The sequence below is a fragment of the Natrix helvetica genome (genome assembly GCF_964273705.1).
Source record: "Natrix helvetica genome assembly, chromosome: 3".
In the NCBI taxonomy this organism is placed as follows: domain Eukaryota; kingdom Metazoa; phylum Chordata; class Lepidosauria; order Squamata; family Natricidae; genus Natrix; species Natrix helvetica.
Window position 1 is genome coordinate 152,878,597 of NC_138549.1, and position 27,050 is coordinate 152,905,646.

The following is a 27,050-nucleotide window of genomic DNA, read 5'->3' on the forward strand; positions in this document are numbered from 1 at the left end:
AAAGCTGGTAACAGACTATTTAACGTTCGGCCTTGCTTTTATTAAATACATTGTCAGGCCTGGAAGCCATCTTTTGAATTGGGCCTTCTGGCCTGCACACATTCAATGCTGTGGGAAAATGGGAGAGGGGATTATACAGAGTATGGGAGATATACAGTCAAAATAACATTTCTTTCTCAGAGAGTCAAGGACATCTTGCCTGTACCTTGAGTGGTGTGACTGGGAGGCATCTCCAGTTGGGATGGTGCTTGATTGGGCCATATGACAGACATGGGCAGGGGCTTGGACTTTCATTGGGTGGGGAAAACCTGGAAACTTTCAGATTCGGGTTTTCCCAGATGTGCCAATATGACATCTCTAATAAAACGGAACTTTAGAGGAACTTCAAGGCTTGGAATCCTCTTTCATTGGGGGTGTTACTTGGAATCCTGACACAGGGATTTTTTTGGGTGTGTGTGTGTGTGTGTGTGTGTGTGTGTGACAACACTGAGATCATGCCTGCTGAGAGTAAAGCCTGACAAAAAAGTCCACTCAAGGTTCTTTAGAATTTGGAAATGTGATTCAAATGGTGATTCACATGGGCATAAACACTAACCTCGTGGTCTATATGAAGCTTATGGTCCTTCCAGGCTTGCAATGATTTATATAAGTCTGTGTCGCATTGAACAGTGTCATTCTCTAATATGTAGCATCTGTTCAAAAAAAAAAAAAAGAGAGAAAGGTCATCATACTGGAGGCAATGACTAGCTGTTGGAAACAGACAGCATTACATTCATGAAGATCAAGTTTTTTTGAGCTAGATCAGCTAATGTGACTCCTGGAAAGAAACAGGGGCAACTCCCCTACTGCAACCAAGAGTAAACAATCTGTGCAATGCAAACTGAAGTTTATTGTGAGGCTGAAATGTCAGTAGTGAAAAACCAAGGGTGCTGTCTTGAATTACTTGGAGGAAAAAATTACTATAAACATTTTTTGAAAAGAAAAGTAAAAAGTAAAAGCTTACTAATGGTTGAGAAGCCTGAGTATAAACACAAACACTGGCACATGTGTGATCTTGAGCATGGATTGGCTGCTATGATCGGTCAGATTCCCAGAACAAACATTTAACAAAATATATTAGGCAACCTTGTTCTTAGGTGTAGCCATCCTACAGGTGGTCCTCTACTTATGCCCATTCGTTTAGTAACAGTTTGAAGGTATGATGCATTGGAAAAAAGTGCCTCTCACAACCTCTCACTTACAATAGTCGCAGCATGCCTGCAGTCACTGCCAACAACCAGTCTGCATTTACAGCAGTGGCATCATCATAGCATCAGGTAAATGCCATGTGAGTTTCCCAGCCAGCTTCCAATAAGCAAAGTCAATGGGGGAAGCCAAATTTGCTTAATGAATGAAAAAGGTTGTAAAGTTGGTTGCCTGATGACACACTGCATTACTTAGCAACAGAAGTTCCCGTCACAACTGTATGGAAAACTCTAAAGCTTATATAGTTTAGTATGTTTAATTCTTAAGCGGACACAAACAGGACCTTATTTGTTGGATATTGAAGCCCTCTTAACTATGGGGATTACACAATGCAGTTAAGGAAATATACACTAGCTCATTGGGTTAAGCCTAATGTTTTGCTTGTATCATCATCATTATCATCTTAGCCATTGTCTATCCACTGCAGATGAAGGGTTCTTTCACATTGGGAGACCCTTCTGGACATATACGTACATGTTCGACATAACCTACAATTTCATTTACCCACATATGCCTCTTTGCCTAATCAAGGCCTCGATCATTGAAGGAGATTTTGCTTGTTTATTCCCATATATTAAGGCAGAAAAGAAGCACGGACTCTTCCTCTCCAGGGCTCTTGGTGTTCTTCAACCATGTTTTTTTTCCCATTATCAGACTAGGTAATATGCATCGAAGAATAGAATATCCTGGTTGTTTATATGTAGCCTTGATTGAGGTATGGTTTCTTCCTTGATTAGGATATCTTTCTTACTTAACAGATTAATAGAGTTGGAAGGGACCTTTTCTTCTAGTCTTCTAGTCCAACCCCTCCTCCCAAGCAGGCAATCCTAAACCATTTCTGACAAATGGCAGTCCAGTCTCTTCTTGAAAGCTTCCACTGATGAAGTTCCCACAATTTCTGAAGGCAAGCTGTTCCACCGGTTGATTGTTCTCACTGTCAGAAAAGTTCTCCTTATTTTTAGGTTGAATCTCTCCTTGATCAGCTTCCATCCAGTATCCCTTGTCCCTTGTTGTATTTGTATGTTGTATTTGTGCTGATAAATAAATAAAGGGAGACTAGTATAGATCTATTTCAAGCTATTTAGCTCTCATCAGCTAGCCATACCCTTACTGGGATTCGAACCTGGGTAAGGGTATGGCTAGCTGATGAGAGCTAAATAGCTTGAAATAGATCTATACTAGTCTCCCTTTATTTATTTATCAGCACAAATACAACACAAATATAAAAAGGCAACATTAAAAATATGGTCTCCTGTAGTGAGCCGATAGACAGAAAGGGGGAGTAGTGAGTTCCCTCCCATATTTGGGCATACCAGGGGTTTAACACACACACACACACACACACACACACACACACACACATCATATATATATATGTGTGTATGTATATACACACACACACACACACACCACAACCTACTAATTAATCTCTTCAAAGACTTACCGATGTGTCACTTTTATTAAGCTTGGTGCTGTGTTCTCTAAAATACTGCCAGTGCCACTGTATTCCTCCATATCCTTAGCATCATCAACCTCTCCTCCTCCTTCTGATTCTTGACTATTCTTGAGCTTTTTTGTGACATTCCAAGGTAAAACAGGTTGATAGCCATCCTCCAAATCCAAACTATACACCTTCCCATCAAGCTCCACAGGCACTGAGCGAATCGAACGACTTCGAATGTAGCTTGCTTTGTATTCTACATGAGAAATGAACAACACAATTTATGTGTATTTAGCAGGTCAGATATGGATTGACAGAAAATTTATTGCTGAAAAAATTGGTTAGGCCAGAAATGGAAGAATTCTTTATTTTAAAAAATAATTCTTTTTTTCAGACAGTGATCTAATAATATGAAAAATAATCAATTCCTACATACATAAACCAACTTTTATTACCCATGTAATACTATTCCCATTCCTTATGGGAAACATACTTTTTATTATAACAGGGCCACATCATTTGCTTAGTTATGTTTTTATATTTTTCATATGTTATGATTTAAATTTTTGACTATATACTTTTGAATATACTGTTGACATGTTATTGAAAATTTATGGGAAAAATTTATTGTAGCTTACTAAGAATGACCAACCACAACCAGCTAAAACTGAATGCATGGTTGGATGAATAAATATAAAAGCCAAACTAAATGAAACTGCAAAAATGTATCTTGTTTTATATGACAGCTGAGAATAATTTTATTTTATTATGCTTGGTAGGTTTTAGAAAAACTAAATTAACTTTGAACTAGCTGGCGTAAATTACCTTCCAGCTAACTATGAGATTGTAGAGTTACAGAGCTGATACGCGCCTGCTGCAATATTTATTGCTGTAGGATTATGAGTTGGACTACAGAAGATCTTGAATGAAGATTTTATATGGCCTAAATTTAAGGAAGTAATCAAGCAGCTTTTAGTGTATGTTCTTATAGAACTTCTTTTTACTGAAATGGCTTATTTCTACATTCTTGCCATGTGATGGCAGCAAAAGTTCAGAAAGCTAGAAAAGAAGTGAAAATAAATGATGCTCAACATGAATGTTTCATGCACTCTAAAGAGCCACAGAAGAACTTTTATTAATGTTTTATGGTGGCTTTTGCTTTTGATTTCCTTTGAAACTGCTTTCCCATCTAGAGAATTCTGAAACTCAGCAATTGAAGACTATTACTCCATATTTTTCATCTCTAGTTGTTCTCTATTTCAACTTTCTTTTTTCCTATTAAGCCAGCAAAATCCCTGCTCTTTAAACCGCAGTTTCAAGCTTTGTTGCATTCTATTTCTCTTGCTTTCCCTTTCACAATTTTCCCATTTGAGTGAAACTCTAGATGGCCATTCCTCTTCCCTCTGGTCATGAAACCCCAGGAACTTCTCCAATTCGAAATTCTCCCCTTTCAATTCACAGAAATTGCCAGCAGTTTTAAGGTCAATAAAAGATGGCTTATTGGAAACCTCACTGGAGGGTTTCTCAGACTCGGCAGCATTGGGTAGGATAAGAGTATTGATTCATATAGAAATATATATGTCCCCTATTTCTTGTTTGAGGCCCATTTCTACTAATTCATAAGAAGGAGTCACAATTTGCACTGTTTGCTCAGCATTTAGGAGTGATGGGCCTGTTGCGTATTCATAGAGTACAACAGAATTATTCACTAACCTGGGCTTCTAAATCTCCACCTGAGGCTTAGCCACGTGAATCATAGCTTTAGGGGAAAAGAAGGTTCTAATTTATGGAACATTTGATTAAAATGAGGAAACTCCCTTCCCTTTTAATACTAAGAGGAAATTCTAAGAAGTTACACCCAAAAAGAAGAAACTAAAAAGAGACTTTCTCAGCAAAAATCGGTTTCCTTTGTTATGAGGCGTATGTTTCCATTTGCTGGTATCAAAAAGCACACCCCATTGTAAAACCTGAAAAGAATTTTAACATTTTTAAATGCTAAACCATGTTCAAAGACAACCAGCCAATTATCAAAAATGAATTGGTTGTACTGCTTGCTTTTCAAATAAGAGATTTTAATACAAACAACACATGAAGTGGTGTTTTTCAATGAAATTCAAAGACTGAAATTGTGCGTGCTCAAAGGTTTGTGAAGCCTTCTGAATTTTCAATGTTACTTTATAATGATGACCTAAAATATACAAATACAATAGCAGAGTTGGAAGGGACCTTGGAGGTCTTCTAGTCCAACCCCCTTCCTAGGCAGGAAACCCTACACCACTTCAGACAAATGGTTATCCAGTATCTTCTTAAAAACTTCCAGTGTTGGAGCATTCACAACTTCTGGAGGCAAGTTGTTCCACTGATTAATTGTTCTAACTGTCAGAAAATTTCTTCGCAGTTCTAAGTTGCTTCTCTCCTTGATTAGTTTCCAACCATTGCTTCTTGTTCAGGTACTTTGGAGAATAGTTTGACTGCCGCTTCTTTGTAGCAACCCCTGAGATATTGGAACTCTACTATCATGTCACCCCAGTCCTTCTTTTCATTAGACATACCCAGTTCCTGCAACCGTTCTTCATATGTTTTAGCCTCCAGTCCCCTAATCATCTTTGTTGCTCTTCTCTGCACTCTTTCTAGAGTTTCCACATCCATTTTGCATCGTGGCGACCAAAACTGGAGGCAGTTTTCCAAGTGTGGCCTTACCAAGGCATTATAAAGTGGTATTAACACTTCATGCGATCTTGATTCTATCCCTCTGTCTATGCAGCCTAGAACTCTGTTGGTTTTTTTGACAGCTGCTGCACACTGCTGGCTCATATTTAAATAGTTGTCCACTAGGACTCCAAGATCCCTCTCACAGTTACTACTATATGATCTGTTCATCACACAATTCCTAAAACTAGATAAAGAGAACCAATTAAGCACATAGATCAAAACAGCTTAGCTATGGTAGTTGATCAGAGATAGAGACCTAAATAAAGATAAATGAAAAATAAATCACCTTTGGGAATTTTCCATGACTTTTTAGACCCTAAATTGATAGGTGTAGGTTTTCTATAAACCAAAAAAAGGTTCATTAACTCTCTCACAAATCAGTTGTTTGGCAGCAGAATAGGGAAAAGATAGGATGATTCTCTATTGTGTTATAATATTGCACTGCAGCACCTGGGATAACTGCAGGAATTGCAGAGAAATGAAGTAATGTTTTCTTAGAAAACCATTAACTTTTACTTACATAAGTGCGCTAGCAATCAACTTGTTATTATCTGTTTTTAAAGTCTCACCATTCACAACTGAATGCTAGTTTCTACCTGCTCAATTAGTGATTATATCTGAGTTCACTGACAAATTATATTTTTCTCATGAAATATAATTCATGAACAATGGAAAGTGAAAGCCATGCAGAGATATATTTTATCCCAGGTTGGCACCAGAACCTTTTCTCCTTGTGTAAAACAGAAGACAAATGGGTTGCCTCCAATGAACAAAAGGTGGAGATGGTATTTTTTGACTAGTTCTCATCAAGAAGTGAAAGCTAAGTTCTCAACATACAGACATAATATCAGTTATGGTTAATCTTTTCCGGACCGAATGCCCAATGTGTGTGCATGTACGTGTGACTGCGTGCGTGCCCCGAACCCCAATAATGCAATTAGTGCATGCCCCCCACATGCGCCCTGCCATCCACGCATGTGTGTGCCCCTGGACGCCCCCCCCATGTGGCAGACCCGAAGATTAGCTGGCCGACGGTTGGTGCACATTCATGCTCTGCGGAGCTGAACTGGGGCGATGGCTTGCATGCCCAGAGAGGGTGCTGTGTGCCACCTGTGGCATGCCATCATGATCCTAGAATATGAAAAAGTCTCACTGCATGATGGGCAAACCAGCTTTGCGGGATGGAGGCTATTCTTATTCATTCTTCTCCTATCCTCTCCACTGAGAGCGGATGTATCATAGAAGTGTATGGAGATTCTCAGATCACGGATGTCACAAAGTTGCTTTTTCAAAAGGCAATTAGACTTCCTTTTCCTCAAAAACATTTCGCTTCTCATTCAAGGAGCTTCTTCAGTTCCAAAGTGAGTCCACTTGCAAGAAAGCACCTTCTGAAAAAGCACCGTTTGGACAGGTGTATTGTAATGTTAGCGTTTTCCCTAAGGGTAAAATAGGAAATCAGAAGGCAACCATAACTGCAAATGGCATTTTAAATCCCAATCAGAGAATTACCGATACTAGCAGACCAATTCAGTCTCCTACTTCAGGGCGGGAGGGAAACAAATATCTCAAGGATTTCTGAAATAGTATTTAACTTTTGTAGGGTATTTTATTAGGAACTTGAAAACTCATCCAATTTCCTCTCTGACTCGCCTCGTACTAAACAAAAATGAAGTCTGGGTTATTCTGAGTTTTTTCTCAAACTACCTTCAATCTCTGGACTGTGTAATCTCTTCTCCATGCCCTCTATTAATGGCTTGCTCCTTCTTTCCTTCTTTAACCTCTCTCTCTCTCTCTCTCTCTCTCCCTCCCTCCCTCTCTCCAAAGTCAGCTCTAAATTCTTTTATACCTAAGCAATTTCCTGTGGATGGCCCATATTGCCATTCTTCTTTTAGCTATCGGGATCTAAATATACCTGCTCCTCTCTTTTTGTACTTTGCTACTTATATAATAGATTTTCAGGGAATAGAGCTGGCATTTTAATGAAGACTGCACAGCAATATGTGGAGAACCTATCTTTCAAGAATGTTTGTTAAAGCACAAGGTTCAAATGAGGAGTGCCCCAGCTGCAATAAGGAGAACAGAGCTATTTCTTTCTTAACAATTTTTTAAAAGGTTTTAGGTACCTAGAGGGCACAATTGCTGTGAGCTTAGGAGTCCTGTACATTTCAAACAGAGGGAGGAGACTCTATGGTATCTTAAAATAAATTTAAAATTGATTTATTTTGCCATCTATTTTTATTTTATACAAGTAAAATAAATGTAAAAATAGTAAACATTGCTTAAATATTATGTGGGATATAGAGCAGTAAAGTCCCTCAACTTTTGTCTAAAAGTAGATGAAGTCTCTGAAAAAAAAGCTGTAAGGTAAAGACATTATCTAGAAATCTACAATTCCTGGGCTGCGTATTTTAGTGAAATATTATCTAATGTCTTTAGATAAATTTGAAAAGTGATGATGCTATTAATGCAGCCATTTTTAAAGGCCACACACAAATCTGGATCATTCTTATATATATTCCAATATTCTGTTCAGCTACATGATTGGGGTAAGTCTGAGTTTCCAGACCTGTTATTAAACCATGCTAAGACATTCTTGGAAGGATATTTGCATGATGGGTAAAATGTGATTGTGGTTGATAAAATGTGCTGAATTTTATTTGATTCTCCTTCCATGATATACTGAGATTATTTTCTTTTATTATTTGCATGCATTATTACTCAAAATAGCTGAAATTCATACATGCATTTTGTACTTTCCTTTATAAAATAACTTCAATATATAGTGCATAATGTATTTTAATGTACAGCTTAAAAGGATATACATCCTCAATGTTTCTGTTATGGCCAATTTTATGTCTGGATCCCATCCTTGTTCCCCTTTCCTTACAATATATAATATACAATAGCAGAGCTGGAAGGGTCCTTGGAGGTCTTCTAGTCCAATCCCCTGCGTAGGCAGGAAGCTTTATACCGTCTCAGACAAATGGTTATCTAACATCTCCTTAAAGACTTCCAGTGTCGGGGCATTCCCAACTTCTGGAGGCAAGCTGTTCCACTGATTAATTGTTCTGTCAGGAAGTTTCTCCTCAGTTCTAAGTTGCTTCTCTCCTTGATTAGTTTCCTCCCATTGCTTCTTGTTCTACACTCAGATGCCTTGGAGAATAGTTTGACTCCCTCTTCTTTGTGAGATATTGGAACACTGCTATCATGTCTCCTCTAGTCCTTATTTCTATTAAACTAGACATACCCAATTACTGCAACCGTTCTTCATATGTGGTAGTCTCCAGTCCCCTAATCATCTTTGTTGCTCTTCTCTGCACTCTTTCTAGAGTCTCTACATCTTTTCTACATCGTGGCGACCAAAACTGAATGCAGTATTCCAAGTGTGGCCTTACCAAGGTATTATAAATTGGTATTAACACTTTGTGTGATCTTGATTCTATCCCTCTGTTTATGTAGCCTAGAACGGTGTTGGCTTTTTTGGCAGCTGCTGCACACTGCTGGCTCATATTTAAATGGTTGTCCACTAGGATTCCAAGATCCCTCTCACAGTTACTACTATTGAGCAAGGTACCACCTATACTGTACCTGTGCATTTCGTTTTTCTTGCCTAAATGTAGAACCTAAAACTCCTTCTGGGATTTTTTTAAAGAAAAATGATGAAAAGGGCATACATAGAAATAAATATAATCTGTAGTCAGTGTAAATTCATTGTAAAGTCAATGTAACTTCATTTGTAGTTATTTTACCATTAAAGTCTAAATTATTGAGCATCAGATGACATACATATTTAAGCTGCCACTCCACACAGGATGGAACAATAAAAAGGTGCAATTAACATCACAGATTGACCACAAGGATTTGTTTGTTTGTTTTTGCAATATACAGAGGAAACACTTGCATATCCATGTACAATTTGTAATTTTGTCTCTTTTCCAAAGAGCTTATGGGACCTTACATTGAAATGAAACTCCAAAAATGCAATAACAAAATAAATATACATGAATATCAGCAATATATTTGATATTTCCACATAATTAGATTTTGTGGCCCTGGGAAATCTTAGTGCTTTTAGGCTTAATTATATCCAAATTCTGTGAGTATAAAATATAGTTTGCATTACAAACAGATTTATAGTATGTAGACTAGAAGATAAGAGGAGAGAAAATAATAGCAGATTTAATATTATCTGTTGCATTTTAGGTCATCTTCAGAAAATGAGGAATTTCTACCTTCAGAACAGGAAATCTAAGGTGTGAAAATTTGATGTTTTCTTAGGAACAGTGGAAGAGGAAGATCATTAAGGGCAAAACAAAGTCTTTGTGCTCAGAAGATCCCAAATTCAGTCCTAGATACACTATAGTACCAAAAGTATTCACCAATCCACATAATCAGACTAAGTTGTGAGCGAATATTTTTGGCAATATAGTATATAATCTAGATAGAATGAGAATACTGCCTAACTCAAACATCTATATTTTCTACTGATGACTCATGAGTATAAACAGCTTCCTATGCTCCAAGGACATTTATTCCACTTTTGTCATCCTCAAAATTCTGAATGTTTAACCTCATCTCAGTGCCTATACAATACAGAATAGTTTGTAATCCTATGGCTGACTGGTCTGGAGTTCCACTAACCATTTCTGGTGAGCCAAGCCGCTTACTGAAGTGCATAAAGCAGCTTGTTGCGACTAAAGTCAGAGATACAGTTTGGTCTCAAACCATGACATATTCTCCGAGAATCTCTCCAGTTTCCGCATGCAGAGGAGAGTGGATAATATCCACTCTTCCTCCTCTTAGTTTTATTTGCTTGTGAGAGAAGTAACACAGGGAGAAAATCTCTCCTTCAGCACCAAAACATGACATTTATGTATTGGAAAATGTTCTGTCCTAGACAAAACATTAACTACTTTGAAGAAAAACATCTGGATCATGTACAGCAAATGAACTAACCACTGCGCATTTATTAGGTGAACAGAAAACTACCTGGAAAGGCCCTCAGGTTTCTGATACTAAGAGACATAATTAGCCAGGCTAATTGGGATGCCACAGGGATTTGAAAAGTTGCTAATAAAAATTTTGTGGAATTCTTTATCTGGTTTAAATTTCATAAGTGGAGTTCAGGTCTCTCCAGCATAATGCAGTAATTTAATTGTTTCTGCATCATGTTATGCTAAAATTCTGAAATGAGTTATATTTGGGGTTATAATTTGTAAACAATTTAACTGAACCACAAGCTTAAGCATTATTTAAAGATTATCTGTTTTGCCATGCATTCTCCGTAGTTACAGTAACTGGCGATTTTACCTGAGAACCAGTAATTTTATTCACCAAAAATTAGCTTAGTAGTTACTAATCAGCTTGCAAGGCAAATATAAAGGAAGAAAATCGATTTAAACTCCCTGTTTGAAGCTTGTGCCAGGTCATTACTGAGAAAGTCTAATCTGCTAAATAATTAAAGCTCTGCACTTGTGAAGCGAGACGAAAGCAACTTTACAGACGAATAATAATTCTGAGCTGCTGTTGGGCTCTTTTAATCTATAATTAAACTATGCACACTTCAAATGCATGTCTGTGCGTTTGTGTGTGGATTTTCAGCTGACTCAAGTTAAAGAGGGGCCTGTAGAATAGGTTATGCCACAAAGTGCTTGAGCCTTGCCAAAGAAAATCAGCAGTTTTGGGAGCCAGCTCCACTTCAATGTGAAAAGAAAACGTTATATGGGAACAGCATCTACCTGTGCTCTTGTTAGGAATAAATAATGCTCCAATGCCCTGAGAACTAGTCAAGTGCAGAACTCAGGGCTATTGTAGTTTCTATAAAGGAATAATGGATATTGCCACTGACTACTTTTGAGATGTACAGGTACTCACTCTATCTATCATCTACCTATCATCTATCTATCTATCATCTATCTATCTATCTATCTATCTATCTATCTATCTATCTATCTATCTATCTATCTATCATCATCTATCTATCTATCTATCTATCTATCTATCTATCTATCTATCTATCTATCTATCTATCTATCTATCTATCATCTATCTATCTATCTATCTATCATCTATCTATCTATCTATCATCTATCTATCTATCTATCTATCTATCTATCTATCTATCTATCATCTATCTATTATCTATCTATCTATCTATCTATCTATCTATCTATCTATCTATCTATCTATCTATCTATCATCTATCTATCTATCTCTCTATCATCTATCTATCTATCATCTACCTACCTACCTACCTACCTACCTACCTACCTACCTACCTACCTACATCTATCTATCTATCTATCTATCTATCTATCTATCTATCTATCTATCTATCATCTATCTATCATCATCTATCTATCTATCATCTATCTATCTATCGATAGTGTGTCAAACACATACAAGTGAAACTCGAAAAATTAGAATATCGTGCAAAAGTTCATTTATTTCAGTAATGCAACTTAAAAGGTGAAACTAATCTTGTTTGTTGTTTTGTTTCTTGTTTTATTGGATTTATATGCCAAAGGACACAGGGCGGCATACAGCATTAAAAAACACATATTACAAAAGTTAAAAGGAAATTAGAAACAATCCAAAAAACAAACCCAATTAATATAACACTAACATTAAAAAAATTAGATAAAATTAACAGGCAAGGCCGGCTTGCTGGAAAAGCCAATTTTTTAGGGCGTGTCGGAAGGAACGGAGGTTGGGGATTAGGTGAAGCTCCAGGGGCAGCTCATTCCAGAGGGAAGGCGCTCCCACAGAGAAGGCTCTCCCCCTGGGGGTCGCTAGCCGACACTGTTTGGCCGACGGCACCCTGAGGAGGCCAACTCTGTGGGATCGCACTGGACGGTGGGAGGCTACTGGTGGCAGTAGGTGGTCTCGCAGGTAACCTGGGCCTAAGCCATGGAACGCTTTAAAGGTCATAATTAGTACCTTGAATCGCAACCAGAAAACAACCGGCAACCAGTGCAGGCTGCCTAAAAGGGGTGTAACATGGGAGCACCTAGGTACCCCTATGATAACCCATTCTGGACTAGCTGAAGCCTCCGGGTGCTCTTCAAGGGCAGCCCCATGTAGAGAGCGTTGCAGTAGTCCAGGCAAGAAAGGACGAGGGCATGAGTGACTGTGCATAGAGCATCCCGATCCAGGAAGAGGTGCAACTGACGTACCAGGCAAACCTGGTAAAAGGCCCCCCTGGTCACGGCCGTCAGGTGATCTTCGAAACTAAGCTGCATGTCCAGGAGGACTCCCAGATTGCGGGCCCTCTCTGAGGGGGCAAGAATTTCTCCCCCTATCATCAAAGATGGAACAAGATGCACAAATCGGGATGACGGTAACCACAGCCACTCAGTCTTGAAGGGATTGAGCTTGAGCCTGTTCCTCCCCATCCAGATCCGCACAGCCTCCAGGCATCGGGACATCACGTTGAAGGCATCGTTTGGGTGGTTTGGGGTAGAGATGAAAAGTTGGGTATCATCCGCATATTGATGATATCGTACCCCAAAACCATGGATGATCTCGCCCAGTGGTTTCATATATATGTTGAACAGGAGGGGTGAAAGAACCGACCCCTGGGGTACCCCACAAGTGACGCGCCTCGGGGTCGATCCCTGCCCTCCAGTCAACATGAACTGAGACCGATCCGACAGGTAGGTGGAGAACCACCTTAAATGGTGCCCCCCACTCCCAACCCCCCACGTTGTCGCAGTAGGATACCATGGTCGATGGTATCAAAAGCCGCTGAGAGGTCTAATAGGACCAGGACAGAGGAGCAGCCCCTGTCCCGGGCCCGCCTGAGATCATCGACCAACACGACTAATGCCGTCTCTGTGCTGTACCCGGGCCTGAAACCCGACTAAAACAGATCCAGGTAGAGAGCTTCATTCAGGTACTGGGGAACCACACTCACGACAACCTTTGCTACAAGGCGAAGGTTGGAGACCGGACGATAGTTGGCTAAAGAAGCTGGGTCCAGGGATGGCTTCTTGAGGAGGGGCCTCACCACCGCCTCCTTCAAGGCAGTGGGAAAGAACCCCTCTCTCAATGAAGCATTGGTAATCGCCTGGAGCCAGCCTTGTGTCACCTCCCGGAAAGCCGAAACTAACCAAGAGGGACATGGGTCCAGCACACAAGTGGCAGCACTGAGTCTCCCCATAATCCTGTCCATGTCCTTGGGGGTCACAGGGTCAAACTCATCCCAGATCGTCTCCACAAGATTCATCCCTGTCGACTCGCCCAAGTCTACCCAGTCAGAGTCCAAGCCTGTCCGGATCTGAGCGATTTTATCCTGCAGATACTGAACAAATTCTTCAGCCCCACCCTGCAAGGGGTCTTTCCCAGTTCCTTGGTTAAGTAAGGAACGGGTCACCCTAAACAGGGCGGCTGGGCAGTTATCTGCAGATGCGATAAGAGCGGAAAAATCTTCGCCATTTTGCTGCTTTTATCACCACTAAGTAGGATTTAATATGAATTCTTACTAGTGTTCGATCAGTTTCGGACCGGCTGGCCCTCCAACCACTCTCTAGGCTTCTTTTCCGGTGTTTCATCTCCTGGAGCTCCTCGGTAAACCAGGGAGCCACCCGGGATCGACACCGGGTCAGAGGCCGCAAAGGCACAACACGATCCAAGTCCCCAGTGGCCGCCCTATCCCAGGCTTCCATTAGGGCTTTGGTCGAGTTATGAGCAAGGGATTCAGGAAAAGTCCCAAGCTCCATCAGGAACCTTTCAGGGTCCATCAGGCGCCTGGGGCGGAACCATCTAGTTAGTACCGCCTCCCTGCGGCGAGGGGTAGCATTATGGAAGTCAAGCCTGATGAAGAAATGATCAGACCATGACAAGGGTTGAATAGAAATATCCCCTAAATCTAGATCATTCATCCACTGCCCAGAGACAAAAATCAGGTCGAGTGTGTATCCCCCATTATGGGTGGGTTCTTGAATTAATTGAGTTAGGTCCATAGCCGTCATGGAAGCCATGAACTCCCGAGCTGACTCGGATGTCTCGCCAATGGAAGGCACTAATATATGAGATAGACTTATTACATGCAAAGCAAGATAGTTCAAGCCATGATTTGTTATAATTGTGATGATTATGGTGTACAGCTCATGAAAACCCCAAATCCACAATCTCAGAAAATTAGAATATTACATGCATTCAATAAAACAAGGATTGTACATAGAACAAGATTGGACCTCTGAAAAGTATAAGCATGCATATGTACTCAGTACTTGGTTTGGGCCCCTTTTGCACCAATTACTGCTTCAATGCGGCCTGGCATGGAAGCTATCAGCCTGTGGCACTGCTGAGGTGTTATGGAAGACCAGGATGCTTCAATAGCAGCCTTCAGCTCTTCTGCATTGTTCGGTCTCATGTCTCTCATCTTTCTCTTGGCGCCCCATAGATTCTCTATGTTGTTCAGTTCGGGCGAGTTTGCTGGCCAATCAAGCACTGTAATCCCATGGTCATTGAACCAGGTTTTGGTGCTTTTGGCAGTGTGGGTAGGTGCCAAGTCCTGCTGGAAAATGAAGTCAGCATCCCCATAAGGCTCATCTGTGGAAGGAAACATGAAGTGCTCCAAAATCTCCTGGTAGGCGGCTGCGTTGACCCTGGACTTAATGAAGCACAGTGGACCAACACCAGCAGATGACATGGCTCCCCAAATCAACACAGACTGTGGAAACTTCACACTGGACTTCAAGCATCTTGCAGTGTGTGCCTCTCCATTCTTTCTCCATACTCTGGGTCCTTGGTTTCCAAATGAGATGGAAAAGTTGCTCTCATCAGAAAAGAGGACTTTGTACCACTGAGCAACAGACCAGGTCTGTTTTTCTTTAGCCCAGGTAAGACGCTTCTGATGTTCTTTGTTGTTCAGGAGTATCTTGACAAGAAGAATACAACATTTGAAGCCCATGTCCAGGATCCGTCTGTGTGTGGTGGCTCTTGATGCACTGAGTCCAGCCTCAGTCCACTCCTTGTGAAAGTCCCCAACACTTTTGAATGGCCTTTTCCTGACAACCCTCTCCAGGCTGCGGTCATCCCCGCTGCTTGTGCACCTTTTTCTTCCACACTTTCCCCTTCCACATACCTTTATATTAATGTGCTTTGATACAGCCCTTTGGGAACATCCAACTTCTTTGGCAATTACCTTTTGAGGCTTTCCCTCCTTATGGAGGGTGTCAATGATGGTTTTCTGTACAACTGTCAGGTCAGCAGTCTTTCCCATGATTGTGATTCCTACTGAACCAGACTGAGAGACCATTTAAAGGCTCAGGAACCTTTTGCAGGTGTTATGGCTTAATTAGCTGATTAGAGTGGGACACTTTGAGCCTAGAATATTGCACCTTTTCACAATATTCTAATTTTCTGAGATTGTGGATTTGGTGTTTTCATGAGCTGTAAGCCATAATCATCACAATTATGACACATCACAGCTTGAACTATCTTGCTTTGCATGTAATGAGTCTTATCTCATGTATTAGTTTCACCTTTTAAGTTGCATTACTGAAATAAATGAACTTTTGCACGATATTCTAATTTTTCGAGTTTCACCTGTGCAAGATAGCAGGTATAAATATAAATATGGATATAAACAAAATAAATGAATGCAAATAAATGGGGATAGTAGGACAGGGACGGTAGGCACGCTGGTGCGTTTATGCACGTCCCCTAACAGACCTCTTAGGAATGGTGTGAGGTCCACGGTAGACAGTTTAAGGTGAAAGCTAAGGGGGTTAGAGAAACATACAGTATAAACAGTTATTAATCCAGCATTCATCAGGGTGCTTAAATAATCGCCCATTTAGTTGGTGCTTATTTAAGCACTCTGATAAATGCTGGACTAACTTGGCCAGACAAGTTGCTATATATATAAAAAGGGAGCAAACCCCACACTCACTGATGATGTAACACTGATGATGTTACCTAGCTTGGTAATGAAACGTTTGCAAGCAAACAGCCAAGCTCAGGAAGCTCCAAGAACTCCACAGCTCAACCCTGACCTATAAATGCATAAATATATTTATAATATATTACATTACAGCAGGGGTGTCCAAACTTGGGAACTTTAAGACTTTAAGACAGCTGGCTGGGGAATTCTGGGAATTGAAGTCCACAAGTCTTAAAGTTCCCAAGTTTGGACACCCCTGGATTACAGGATGCTGAGAGTGGGAAGACTAGACGAGCTGTGGAAACTTAAAGTCCAACAATCCGTAACTGAAAATTGACTACTATAAGCTGAGCTGTTAACACTTTGGGCTTATTGATCAGAAGGCTGAGGACTGCCCCCATTTAGCTTGAAGGTAAATGTTGACTGGGTAGGGCTACTTGCTTTAGTGAATTTAATTGTTTTACGTATAATCCATAAATATTTATTTTTTTCTTTTTCTTTTCCATTTCCTTTCTGTTTCTATTGCAATGGATCTTTCTACTCCATTTGATTTTTTTCTGTCCTGGAGGGAGGAGAAAGCATGTTTATGCCTACTGTGAAAGAGAGAGTAGTTGGTTTATGCAGACAGGGGATCGATTAATTTTTAAATGGAATATGGTATTTTACTGAGAATTTATTTTAGCATTCGTTATTATTCAGTTAATTAGAATTTGTCAAATTAGAAGTCTGTGTTTAAACAAGTAAACTTCTCCCTATTCCTAAGAAGCAAGCACAGTTGATACTCCAGTGTGTGCTCTCATTTATCTACTTCTAATTAGTTCTGGATTCCTTCACTAAATGTTGGAAACATCCCATGGATCTTCGTATTTGCTTTTGCATTTTTACATAAAAACTGCATCATGCTTTTATGCAGAATTTTTTTTTTTAGATTCTTGTGGTTAAATTATTTCACATATGTACACAATACCATAGCTAAGAGTCACAATCACATGGCAACACTGAGCATATTTTATCTGATCTTGAAAAGAATCTAAACAGTGTCTGATCTGATTAACACCCAGACTGGAGACAATCAGGAAATCCTAGTGTAGGATGACAGACTGGAAGCCAAAAGCGCCTCCAGGAAGAGAGCAGACACTTTTACATTGTTTACGTAGCCATTAGGAGGCAAATTCAGCATTAATGAGATGTTACTCTTATCTAGATCTTCAACAGACACTTTGGGTTGACTCCAATTGCGACTGTTCTCCGAAATGAGATCAATATAGATTCTTCTTTTAGCACCCTACGAAGTCTTCTGTTGAATTTTGAAGGTTCTCTAGAGCAGGGGTCCCCAACCCCCAGGCCGTGGCCTGTTCAGAACTGGGCTGCAGAAGTGATGGGCAAGAGCGCACACAGCTTCACTTGCACACAGAATGGGTGCACGCATGCAGCTCCATTTCTGTGAGGGGCGGGTGAGTGCGCCTGCTGCTAGCGCAAATGAAGCTATGTGTGCCCCCCCATTCGCAGGAAACCATTCCTTTTCCCCCCTCCTGCCAGTCCGCAAAGCCGGAAAGGTCGGAGACTGCTGCTCTAGAAAGCAAGAGGAGAAAGAAACGGCAGGGAAGATCCACTGCAAAAGTCCAACATTGGAATGTGCAACATTGGATGGTGTCCACTGCTTCAAGGTTACTGATCTCTTCAAAGTTATTGCAACTCTTGAAAAATGAATTATAGTTTATTCATTACTCTCCCAAATTTTAGTTCTTTTGTATTGTTGGAACATTTTAAAGCTAATTTGAGATATTTTTTTTTAGTACGAACTAAATATGTAGATTTAAACAGCTTAGTTATTTCGGAATTTTCCCCACCAACACGGAAACCCTCAAGAATTTCACTTACTCTTCTTAGAGAATAATTTCTTTCGGCGTCCGATGGGACTCAGCTTGTATTCATTCTCATCACAGCTGCAGTCCTCGTTATTCTTGCTGTAATACTTGGGCAGGAGATTGGAGAGTCCTTTACTACTGTCTGGAGCCATAAGGCTAGCTAGGCCTTTGCATTTATGCAATTTCAATTTTCCATTGGCATCTTCCACACACTGCCATTTCTGGAAAAGCAATAAAAAAAAGAAATAATGGAATAGTAAAAAACATATGTCTTCCACATACCTTTATATTTGAAATTAGCTGATAACCTGGTATTGCCCGGGTATTTACTTATAGGAGGAAAATGTCTGGACCAAACGTAATTTCTAATGTTGGATTTTCCCCCATACTAGAGGGAGCTCTAGAGTACTTTTTGGAGTACTGTGAAGCCGTTACCATGGCAACTCTGCTGCACTGTAGAAGCAATTTTAAGGTACAACAGGCTGTATCTTAACAGAATACACACGCCGAGGGGTTTTAGGGGTGTCCTACCCCCACAATATTTGTTTCCAGAGAGTAAGTCATCGTGTACCAAGTTTGGTTGAAATTGTTTGAGGTTCCAGAGTTATGCTGGAACACACACACAAACACACACACACACACACACACACACACACACACGTTTTTATATATATAGATTAGTTGGTACTGTCAAGAAGGTGGAAACAGGAGTTGGTGAGGAAGATCATGCTTGAAAGTGGATTTCCTTATATTTGTGTACATGTGGTCCAGTTCTTGTGAGGTTTTCTGTAGCCAATCAAAAAAAATAGAGCAGGATATGTTCCTTTCTCAAGCAGCAACTTTCTAGAAGCAATATCCAAGCAGAATAAGCACTCTTCTAGAGTAAAGTGCTTCTTGTTCAATTAAATAGCTTGAGATATAGAGGGTTGTGCTTTCCTATTTGGTTTCCTCTGTCTGATCTACTAATTCTAAGCAGAGAGGTATCAGGTCTGCCATCTTCAGCTTGGCGCCCCATTGGCATCCTGCCATCAAAGGCTAGGAGGGAGAGGAGGGCATGGGGGGAAAGAGGAAAAACGGTCAATGAACATTTATGGGGATGTGATGGGAAATAGGGAGTGGGGAATGACAGCTTGACCAAGACCAGGAAAGCACAGAATCAATTTGTGCCAACATACAAGGCCACGCTTCTGAGATTGGAATATGGGCTACCCCAAACACCTTAGCATTGTCCAAACAATCTATGTGGCTCTTCATTGGCTGAAGGTGAATTAGACATGGGAGGAGGAGAAAAATTTATACCTTTTTTAATGGCAAATTTAATTCTAGGATGACTTTACTGAAGCCAGCAGCCTTTAGTAAAAGAACATTTTATCAAAATGGAGTCGAGGGTCTTTCTTTCTTAAGAGATCTGACTGGGGCAGGTCTGACATGAGGAACAGCTGGTGGGTGTTATAAAATAGGAACATTAATCCCAACGATCATGGAAACCAAGGCAAGATTTATAGAGTCAAAAGGTACACAAGTGCTGTAAATGTCTACATGCATGAAGGCACGCACGCACACACAAACACACACACACACACACATGCTCTCTCTCTCTCTCTCTCATATAGCAACACATGTTGAATAGTCAGAAACTTAAAAAAAGAGTCTAAATGAAACTAAAGAACCACAACCAAACCTTGGTTTTCAAAACAGACAAGACTTTTCTTGCAGTTTGGTTCAAAAACTGAAGTTTAGAAGTCTGAACAAAAGGGGGAAAAAACTATTGTACAACTTCTGCCTGAAGCAACTGATGAGGAAAGATGCCAATGATTATAGAAGAAACTTGAACAAAGCATCACTAAGGTAGAACTCATCAGCAACTGCAGTTGTTCTACCGTGAGGCAAGAACAACGATGCCATCTAGTTATTTCATTCAACAAGCATGAGCTTGTAAAATTTTCTGGAAACAATTTATGGTTTGTAATGAAAAAGGTTAAGAAAGCAAAAATAGCTGGGGAAGGAGGGTGATAAAATTCTTACAATTGCTTGTTTTAAAAATCAAAATAACAATGGGATAATAAAACTGTGGGATGTTTTTTTTCAAAATAGATATTAAACAAAAGCAAGGGGCAAGCATGTGTTTTTTTCCAAGAAAACCTACTTACTGTTGCTATAAGCACAGTATAATTTTAGAATGGTAGAAAATTTAAGTTCACAATAAAAATGGAAACTTTCCTTTCAGAGATTTCATAGACTTTCTAGATTGGGTCTGCATTAAATGGCGGTGGTAGTTATTGCACACCTCCTATTGAAAGATACCAGAACTTTGAGTGATCCAATAACAAAAGAGAGTGATAATCCAGAAATGGTAAATCTCTCCCCTTCCAGCAACACCACCTCACCCTAGTATACATGCTACAGAACAGAACTGATAGAATACACAACTTTATGTTGTAATGATGATCATCAACTTGGAAATCTTTATAAAGGGATTAAATAAGTTTATGGAGGATGAAGTTATTATTACCATCAAGTAATAATCGCAATAGCTACATGGTGTATCTAATCACTATAATAGCTACATAAGCTTTCTAGAGGCCGTTGGGGAATACCCTTTGGCCCTGCATAATGTGGAAAAACAATAGTGGACTAGATCATCTTTGGTCTTATCCAACCCAGCTCTTTATATTTTTCAATTGCCACCTGAGAGGACTCCATTTAGCATGCTCAAAATCACACCCCTAGGAATAGAGTTTGTAAGGGAAAACGGATCGTCTGATCCTGTCCTTAGTATCTCGCAAAAAAAGATACATTGGACTTATCTGTATGCAAAGAACTCCAAATAATCTTAACAAGTCTGCTCTCCCAGGCAGGGTGGAGAATATTTTATCAATTTTACTGCCACAGAATTCTTCTGAACATGGATACACCACTGTGTATCCATTCATTCTTTTCACCACCATCAGTTTCATTTCCTCAAGTCCTGTAGAAAATCAAGATAACCTCATCATTTGAGATTCAGGAGAGGCTGCTTGGGGGCAATTTCATCTAATGCCGTAGTCACCTCTGAACTCCAGAGTGCAACCAGATATGCGGTGCGACCATTTATGTGAATGCCCCCAAGTGCCCTCAGGAAATCATCTGGATCCATTAGGCACTAAGTTTGGACTATCTTAATTGGCTCTCACCTCTGCAGAGGACAAGCAAAATGATGACCAACTTACGCACCAGTCATAGGCAGAGGACTGATGACACTCTTTCATCTTCAGATAATAGCGCTTACTGCTCCAAGGTAAACATCTATGGCTTTTGGCTTCTCAATTTCTTTTCAATTAAATAAGAGGGTAAGCTGCTACTACCCAGACCACCAATAAAATTTAAACATACAACCAGAAAAAAAGGTTTTCCATTGTTTGATTGCCATCTAATTATGAAAAGTAATAACATAGTGAAGAGCAAATGTGGCAGCTGTCTCTCAGATATAGCTTAGTTTCCGTTAATTAATATGCAATATTTAAGGCAAATAAACCTGCAAGAACTGTCTCCTGTATTAGAGCCCCAGTGAATTCCTGTCATAAATAGTATGAATGACAGAACCCAGCATATTTATTTCATAGTTGTTTAGTACTGCTAAACAAGCCCAGCAACCAGAAGGTTATAATTTAAGGAAATAGTCAATTGGATCTTGACAAGGGCAGGGACAAAGGCCAGATGGTACAGCTCATAAATATGTCAATTGGTTTGTTCCACTAATTAAATAGAACTCTACTTTCAGCTCTGTTAAATAATATTTTCAGAGCACTATAAAATACAAATAAATGCACCAAAAGAGAATTTAGACCAGGGTTCTCCAACCTTGGCAACTTTAAGACTTGTGGACTTCAATTTCCAGAATTCCTCAGCCAGCAAAGCTTTAAGACTTGTGGACTTCAACTTCCAGAATTCCTCAAGTCTTAAAGTTGCCAAGGTTGGAGACCCCTTATTTAGACTACGACCCCAAAAGGCAAGAGGTAATTTGGTTTGTATTCATTAGCATGCTCATGTTGCAAATGATTCAAAGAATAAAATCATTCCTTTTTTCAACTTTATTTTTGTATTAATGCTTTAATATTCTACACTATTTATAAGAAGCCTTGCTTTTTTGTAAACACATGTACAGTTTTAACTTTCCCCTATGTTTTAGTTACAAAGCTATTTAAATATTTCTCTAGCTGTATGAAAAAATGAAGTGAGTAATATGAAAACATTAGTAAGTGGGAGGAATTTCTACCAACTATTTCTGGGGAAAATCTTAATGACGTCACTATAAGTTTTACTTTAAGTATTTGAAAACCATACAGTCAAAATTCCAAGGAGATAATATTTTTTTTAATATACAGTGTACTTATTGTGGCTAACTACAGTTTCACAGAAATGGGGAGAAATGTTATTCTGCAAATTTGTTTGACTAAGCATTGTACCTCAATCATATTAGACTGTAATGGTGCATTGTACAATTTCATGCTATCATTGGAAATAATACAGCAGCATTATCAGGCAGATTAATAAAATCAAAATTTGCTTACAGATAGACACGTTTTAGATGAGCAGAAGGCTATTACATGCTAAAATCAAACAAGAATTGGGAACTGTTGCATGAGAAAGTGAGAATTTTACTTCCGGTTAAATATTGCCCAAGAAACTTCCCTTTTAAAAATGTGAATATGCATGTTACTTTATCTAAAGTGGCAAAATAAATTCTTTTTAAAAAATTCTAAATAACCTCAACTTGTTAGATGCTCTTGAAACAATATGCCCAATCACCCTTAAAAAACAAGTCTCAGACCTCACTTTCATCCTTACTCCATTCCTATATCCTTCCTAGCTGTTTTAGTGCAAAGCCATCCTCTAATTTCCAAGGGTAGATTACTCTGGGAAGATATCTATGGAGATTCTCAGTCATCAAGGTCATGGATGTCCCAAAGTTGCTTTTTCAAGAGGCAATTGGACTTTCTTTGCTTTTCCTTGAAGACATTTCACTTCCAATCCAAGAAGCTTCTTCAATTCTGACTGAATGGTGGAGGATGGAAGGATTTATACTCCTTGCAGCCATCTCATCGATAGTACTCTTTCTGAGAATCATTGAGGCCACTTGGAGGTTTGTCTGTGCCCTATGGGTCACCTGAATATTGGAAATGAGTGTGGAACCTTCTTGAATTTTTTGAAAGTTCTTTGGGAAGAAGTGTCATTGGGCCATTAGATTGTTGATGTGAGCTGCCCAGAGTTATACTTTTAAGATGAATAACCATACAAAGGAATAACAATAAAGAAATTCACGCCTCCATTGGACTTAGTTCCTTCCATTATACTGACACACAATTATGTTGCTTTATTTCTTTAGACAGTTTTATGATAACCTTCTGTACACTAGACACATTTGACATTGTTAACTTTTGCTGAACTTTTTCTATATCAATAGTAATGATAAGTTGACAGAAACATGAGCCAATCAGAAATAAAATAACTGTGACCTTTCTATTGTTAGATGTAGCTCAATTGTTTTACTCACTTGATGCTCAGATATATCCTTAGAAAAATATCAGTGAGAAAGCTGCACGAAGACTTTTATAAGTTGCTGTGTTTTTAATATGTGGAACACTAGAATACTCATTTTCTTCTGACAACAGAATTTATCTGAAAAACAGTGCAACCTGAACTTACAGTGGAGTGGGAAATTCATCTCTGTGTTATGAGGCCACACATACCTGTCTTCCAGGTAGATTGAGGCCAATCAAGATAACATTATCTAGTAAGTTCTTCCGGGCAAAACATAGAATTTAATTACAGTACTTTATTACCCTTATAGAAGACATAAAAAGAATTGGTGTGCTTTAATTGCTTGTAATCCAAATCTCAAATTTCTATAGCTTGTACATCTACATTTATTCCAATGAGTTGATTTTCATTATCTCTAGAAAATTATAACAGTTCTTGTCTACAGAAGACCCACATTTTTTCTCCAATTGGAGCATCAATAATCTAAGCTATTCCAATTTGGGAAAAGGAATGTATTAAGCTTTTATTCTTGTAATATATTTCCCTAGGTTTTTCCTATGATTTCCTTTGATCATTTTTTCCTACTGATTCCAAGTTCAAGTTTCTAGGTCAAGAGAAAAATTATCTCAGGATTGTAATGAAAGATTTAATAAAAATTATTCTATTTTGCTCACCAAAGAAATACCTTTCTTTGTTTTGCATACAGGAAAGAAATATCAAATTGGAAATCCCATGCTTATCATCAAACATTTACTTCCAATTATTATACTGATTAAAAATCAATTCAGGAGAATTTAATTGGGAAATAATGTATGTAAATGGATTGACACATACCCTACACTAGATTTATGACTAATTCAACCAGATTCTAAAAGAAAAAAAATCTATTCTGACAAGATAATATTGTATAATACTGTGTAAAGCTATAGGCCACACAACACTGTCTATTGAACAAAAAATATTCCAAAATTAAATTTATCATACTAAATGCAAAAGAGAAAAAAATGGAGTTGAGTAAGAAGAAATTTAGAGTGTGATGCAAGCAGTGAATGGATTAAAAATATTTTATATTTGACAGGGCTGAGGGAAGCAGAAGAAATAAATAAGTTAGATTGACAGGATTCAACTGAACATCAGTAGAATTTATTGATTGATTGATGTCATGCCTTTATCATTTTTACAAACAACTCAAGGTGGCAAATATATCTAATAGTTTTCTTCCTTCTATTTTCCCTACAACAACAAATCTGATAATACTAGTTCAAAATCAGCAAACTTGCTTGTCAGGCCTAAGATGGGTTGAGAACTCCTGGTCTCCAGCCTGAGGATTTAACAACTACTGGCTCTCAAATCTTGGAAGAGTTACAAATCTTGGAAGAGTTGGAAGAGTTACAAAAAAAGCTAATGCATCAACAAAGGGATAGTACCTAGTTCACATGAAGTGTTAATATTGCTTTACTCAAAGATCACACTTTGATTACTGTGTTCAGTTTTGGTCACCTGGATACAAAAAGGTGTTGAGGCTCTAGAAAGAGTATAGAGAAGAGCTACAAAGATAATTAGGGGACTGGATAATAAAACATGCAATGAATGGCTGTTGGAACTGGGTACATCTACTCTAGCAAACAGAAAGATGAGAGGTAACATGATAGTAATCTTCCAATTATTTCAGGGAGAAGACGAGGTACAGAGAAGATGGGGTCAATCTATTTGCCAAAGCAGGACAAGAAGTAATGGTTGAAAGCTTATCAGAGATCCAACCTAGAACTGAGGAGAAGTTTCTTGACAATGAGCACAATTAATCAGTAGAATGGCTTGCCTCCAGAAGCTGCAGGTGTTAATCGCTAGAGGTTTTGAGAAGAGATTGGACAAACATTTGTCTGGAATGGCATAGGATTCTCCTGCTTGAGCAGTCACCTATAATTGAGCCTGATTCAATGGCATCAAAATAACATATGTTGGTTATCATATAATAAAAGATTTCTAGACAATTCTATGAATGCTTCCTGAAAAGTAAGTCACTCTAACTCAGTGATGGCGAACCTTTTTTGGCTCGCGTGCCACAAGTGGGGGGAGCGCAGGGGGGTCGAGTGTGGGCGTGCCGCACCCATAATGCAACACATGACCCCCCAGTGCGCATGCGCGCAAAACGCGCAACCCCCCATTTTTACATGTTTTTTTTGCCCTCCCCAGGCTCCAGGGGCTTTATAGGAGCCTGGGGAGGGCGAAAAGAGCCTCCCCCGACCCCCTGGAGGCCTTCCGGAGGCTTCAGGGACTGTCCGGAGGCTTCCCTGAAGCCTTCGGAGCGTTTAAAACCACCCTCCGAGCAAACCGGAAGTGACTTCCGGTTTGCTCGGAGGGTGGTTTTAAGCACTCCAAAGGCATCAGGGAAGCCTCGGACGGTCCCTGAAGCCTTCGTAGCGCTTAAAACCACCCTCCGAGGAAACCGGAAGTGACTTCCGGGTTGCTCGGAGGGTCGTTTTAAGCGCTCCGAAGGCATCAGGGAAGCCTCGGACGGTCCCTGAAGCCTTCAGAGCGCTTAAAACGACCCTCCGAGCAACCCGGAAGTCACTTCCAGTTCGCTCGGAGGGTGGTTTTAAGCGTTCTGAAGGCTTCAGGGACGGTCCCTGAAGCCTCCGGGGGGGCGGGGGAGGCTCTTTTCGCCCTCCCCAGGCTCCTATAAAGCCTCTGGAGCCTGGGGAAGGTGAAAAATAGCTTTTAAAAAGGTGAACTCAGCTGGCCAGAGCACTCATACGCGCTGGCCAGCTGACAGGGCAGTGCCTCGCGTGCCCTGACAAATGGCTCCGCGTGCCACTTGTGGCACGCATGCCATAGGTTTGCCATCACAGCTCTAACTGAACATATCCCACATATAGATGCATACCCAGAACAATAATAGCAACCACAGAAGCCAAAGATCCATTAGGTTGAAAAAGCCTGATCTATAGCATGTTTATGCAATGCTCAAATGGATACAAGCATAGTAATATAGTGACATCACTATAACAATAATAACTGGAAATATTAATCACACCTATTCTGCAGCCCCCATCTGCGGTGATCTTGGAGCCCAGGAAAATAAAATCTGTCACTACCTCCATTTCTTCCCCATCTATTTGCCAGGAATTGAGAGGGCCGGATGCCATGATCTTAGTTTTCTTAATGTTGAGTTTCAAGCCAACTTTTGCACTCTCCTTCTTCACTCGCATCAAGAGGCTCTTTAGTTCCTTTTCACTTTCTGCCATTAGAGTGGTATCATCTGCATATCTAAGGTTGTTGATATTTCTCCCGGCAATCTTAATATTAGAATTTGCATATTCTAATATGAAGTATTAAATTGATATAGCAAAATTAAGGGAAAATTGTATCAAAA

The 27,050-nt window shown here is 39.6% G+C and overlaps 1 protein-coding gene across 3 annotated transcripts in view; it reads right to left on the reverse strand.

Moving 5' to 3' along the window:
* The window catches only part of SULF2 (sulfatase 2), a 182,351-nt gene that overhangs the window by 11,154 nt on the left and 144,147 nt on the right, over nucleotides 1-27,050 (reverse strand). For all 3 annotated transcript variants that reach the window (XM_081947016.1, XM_081947014.1, XM_081947015.1), the window contains exons 11-13: nucleotides 18,171-18,378; nucleotides 2,690-2,942; nucleotides 596-692 (exon numbers count right to left, since the gene is read on the reverse strand). In XM_081947016.1, coding sequence (XP_081803142.1) covers nucleotides 596-692; nucleotides 2,690-2,942; nucleotides 18,171-18,378 — 558 coding nt within the window. The remainder of the gene's footprint in view (nucleotides 1-595; nucleotides 693-2,689; nucleotides 2,943-18,170; nucleotides 18,379-27,050) is intronic.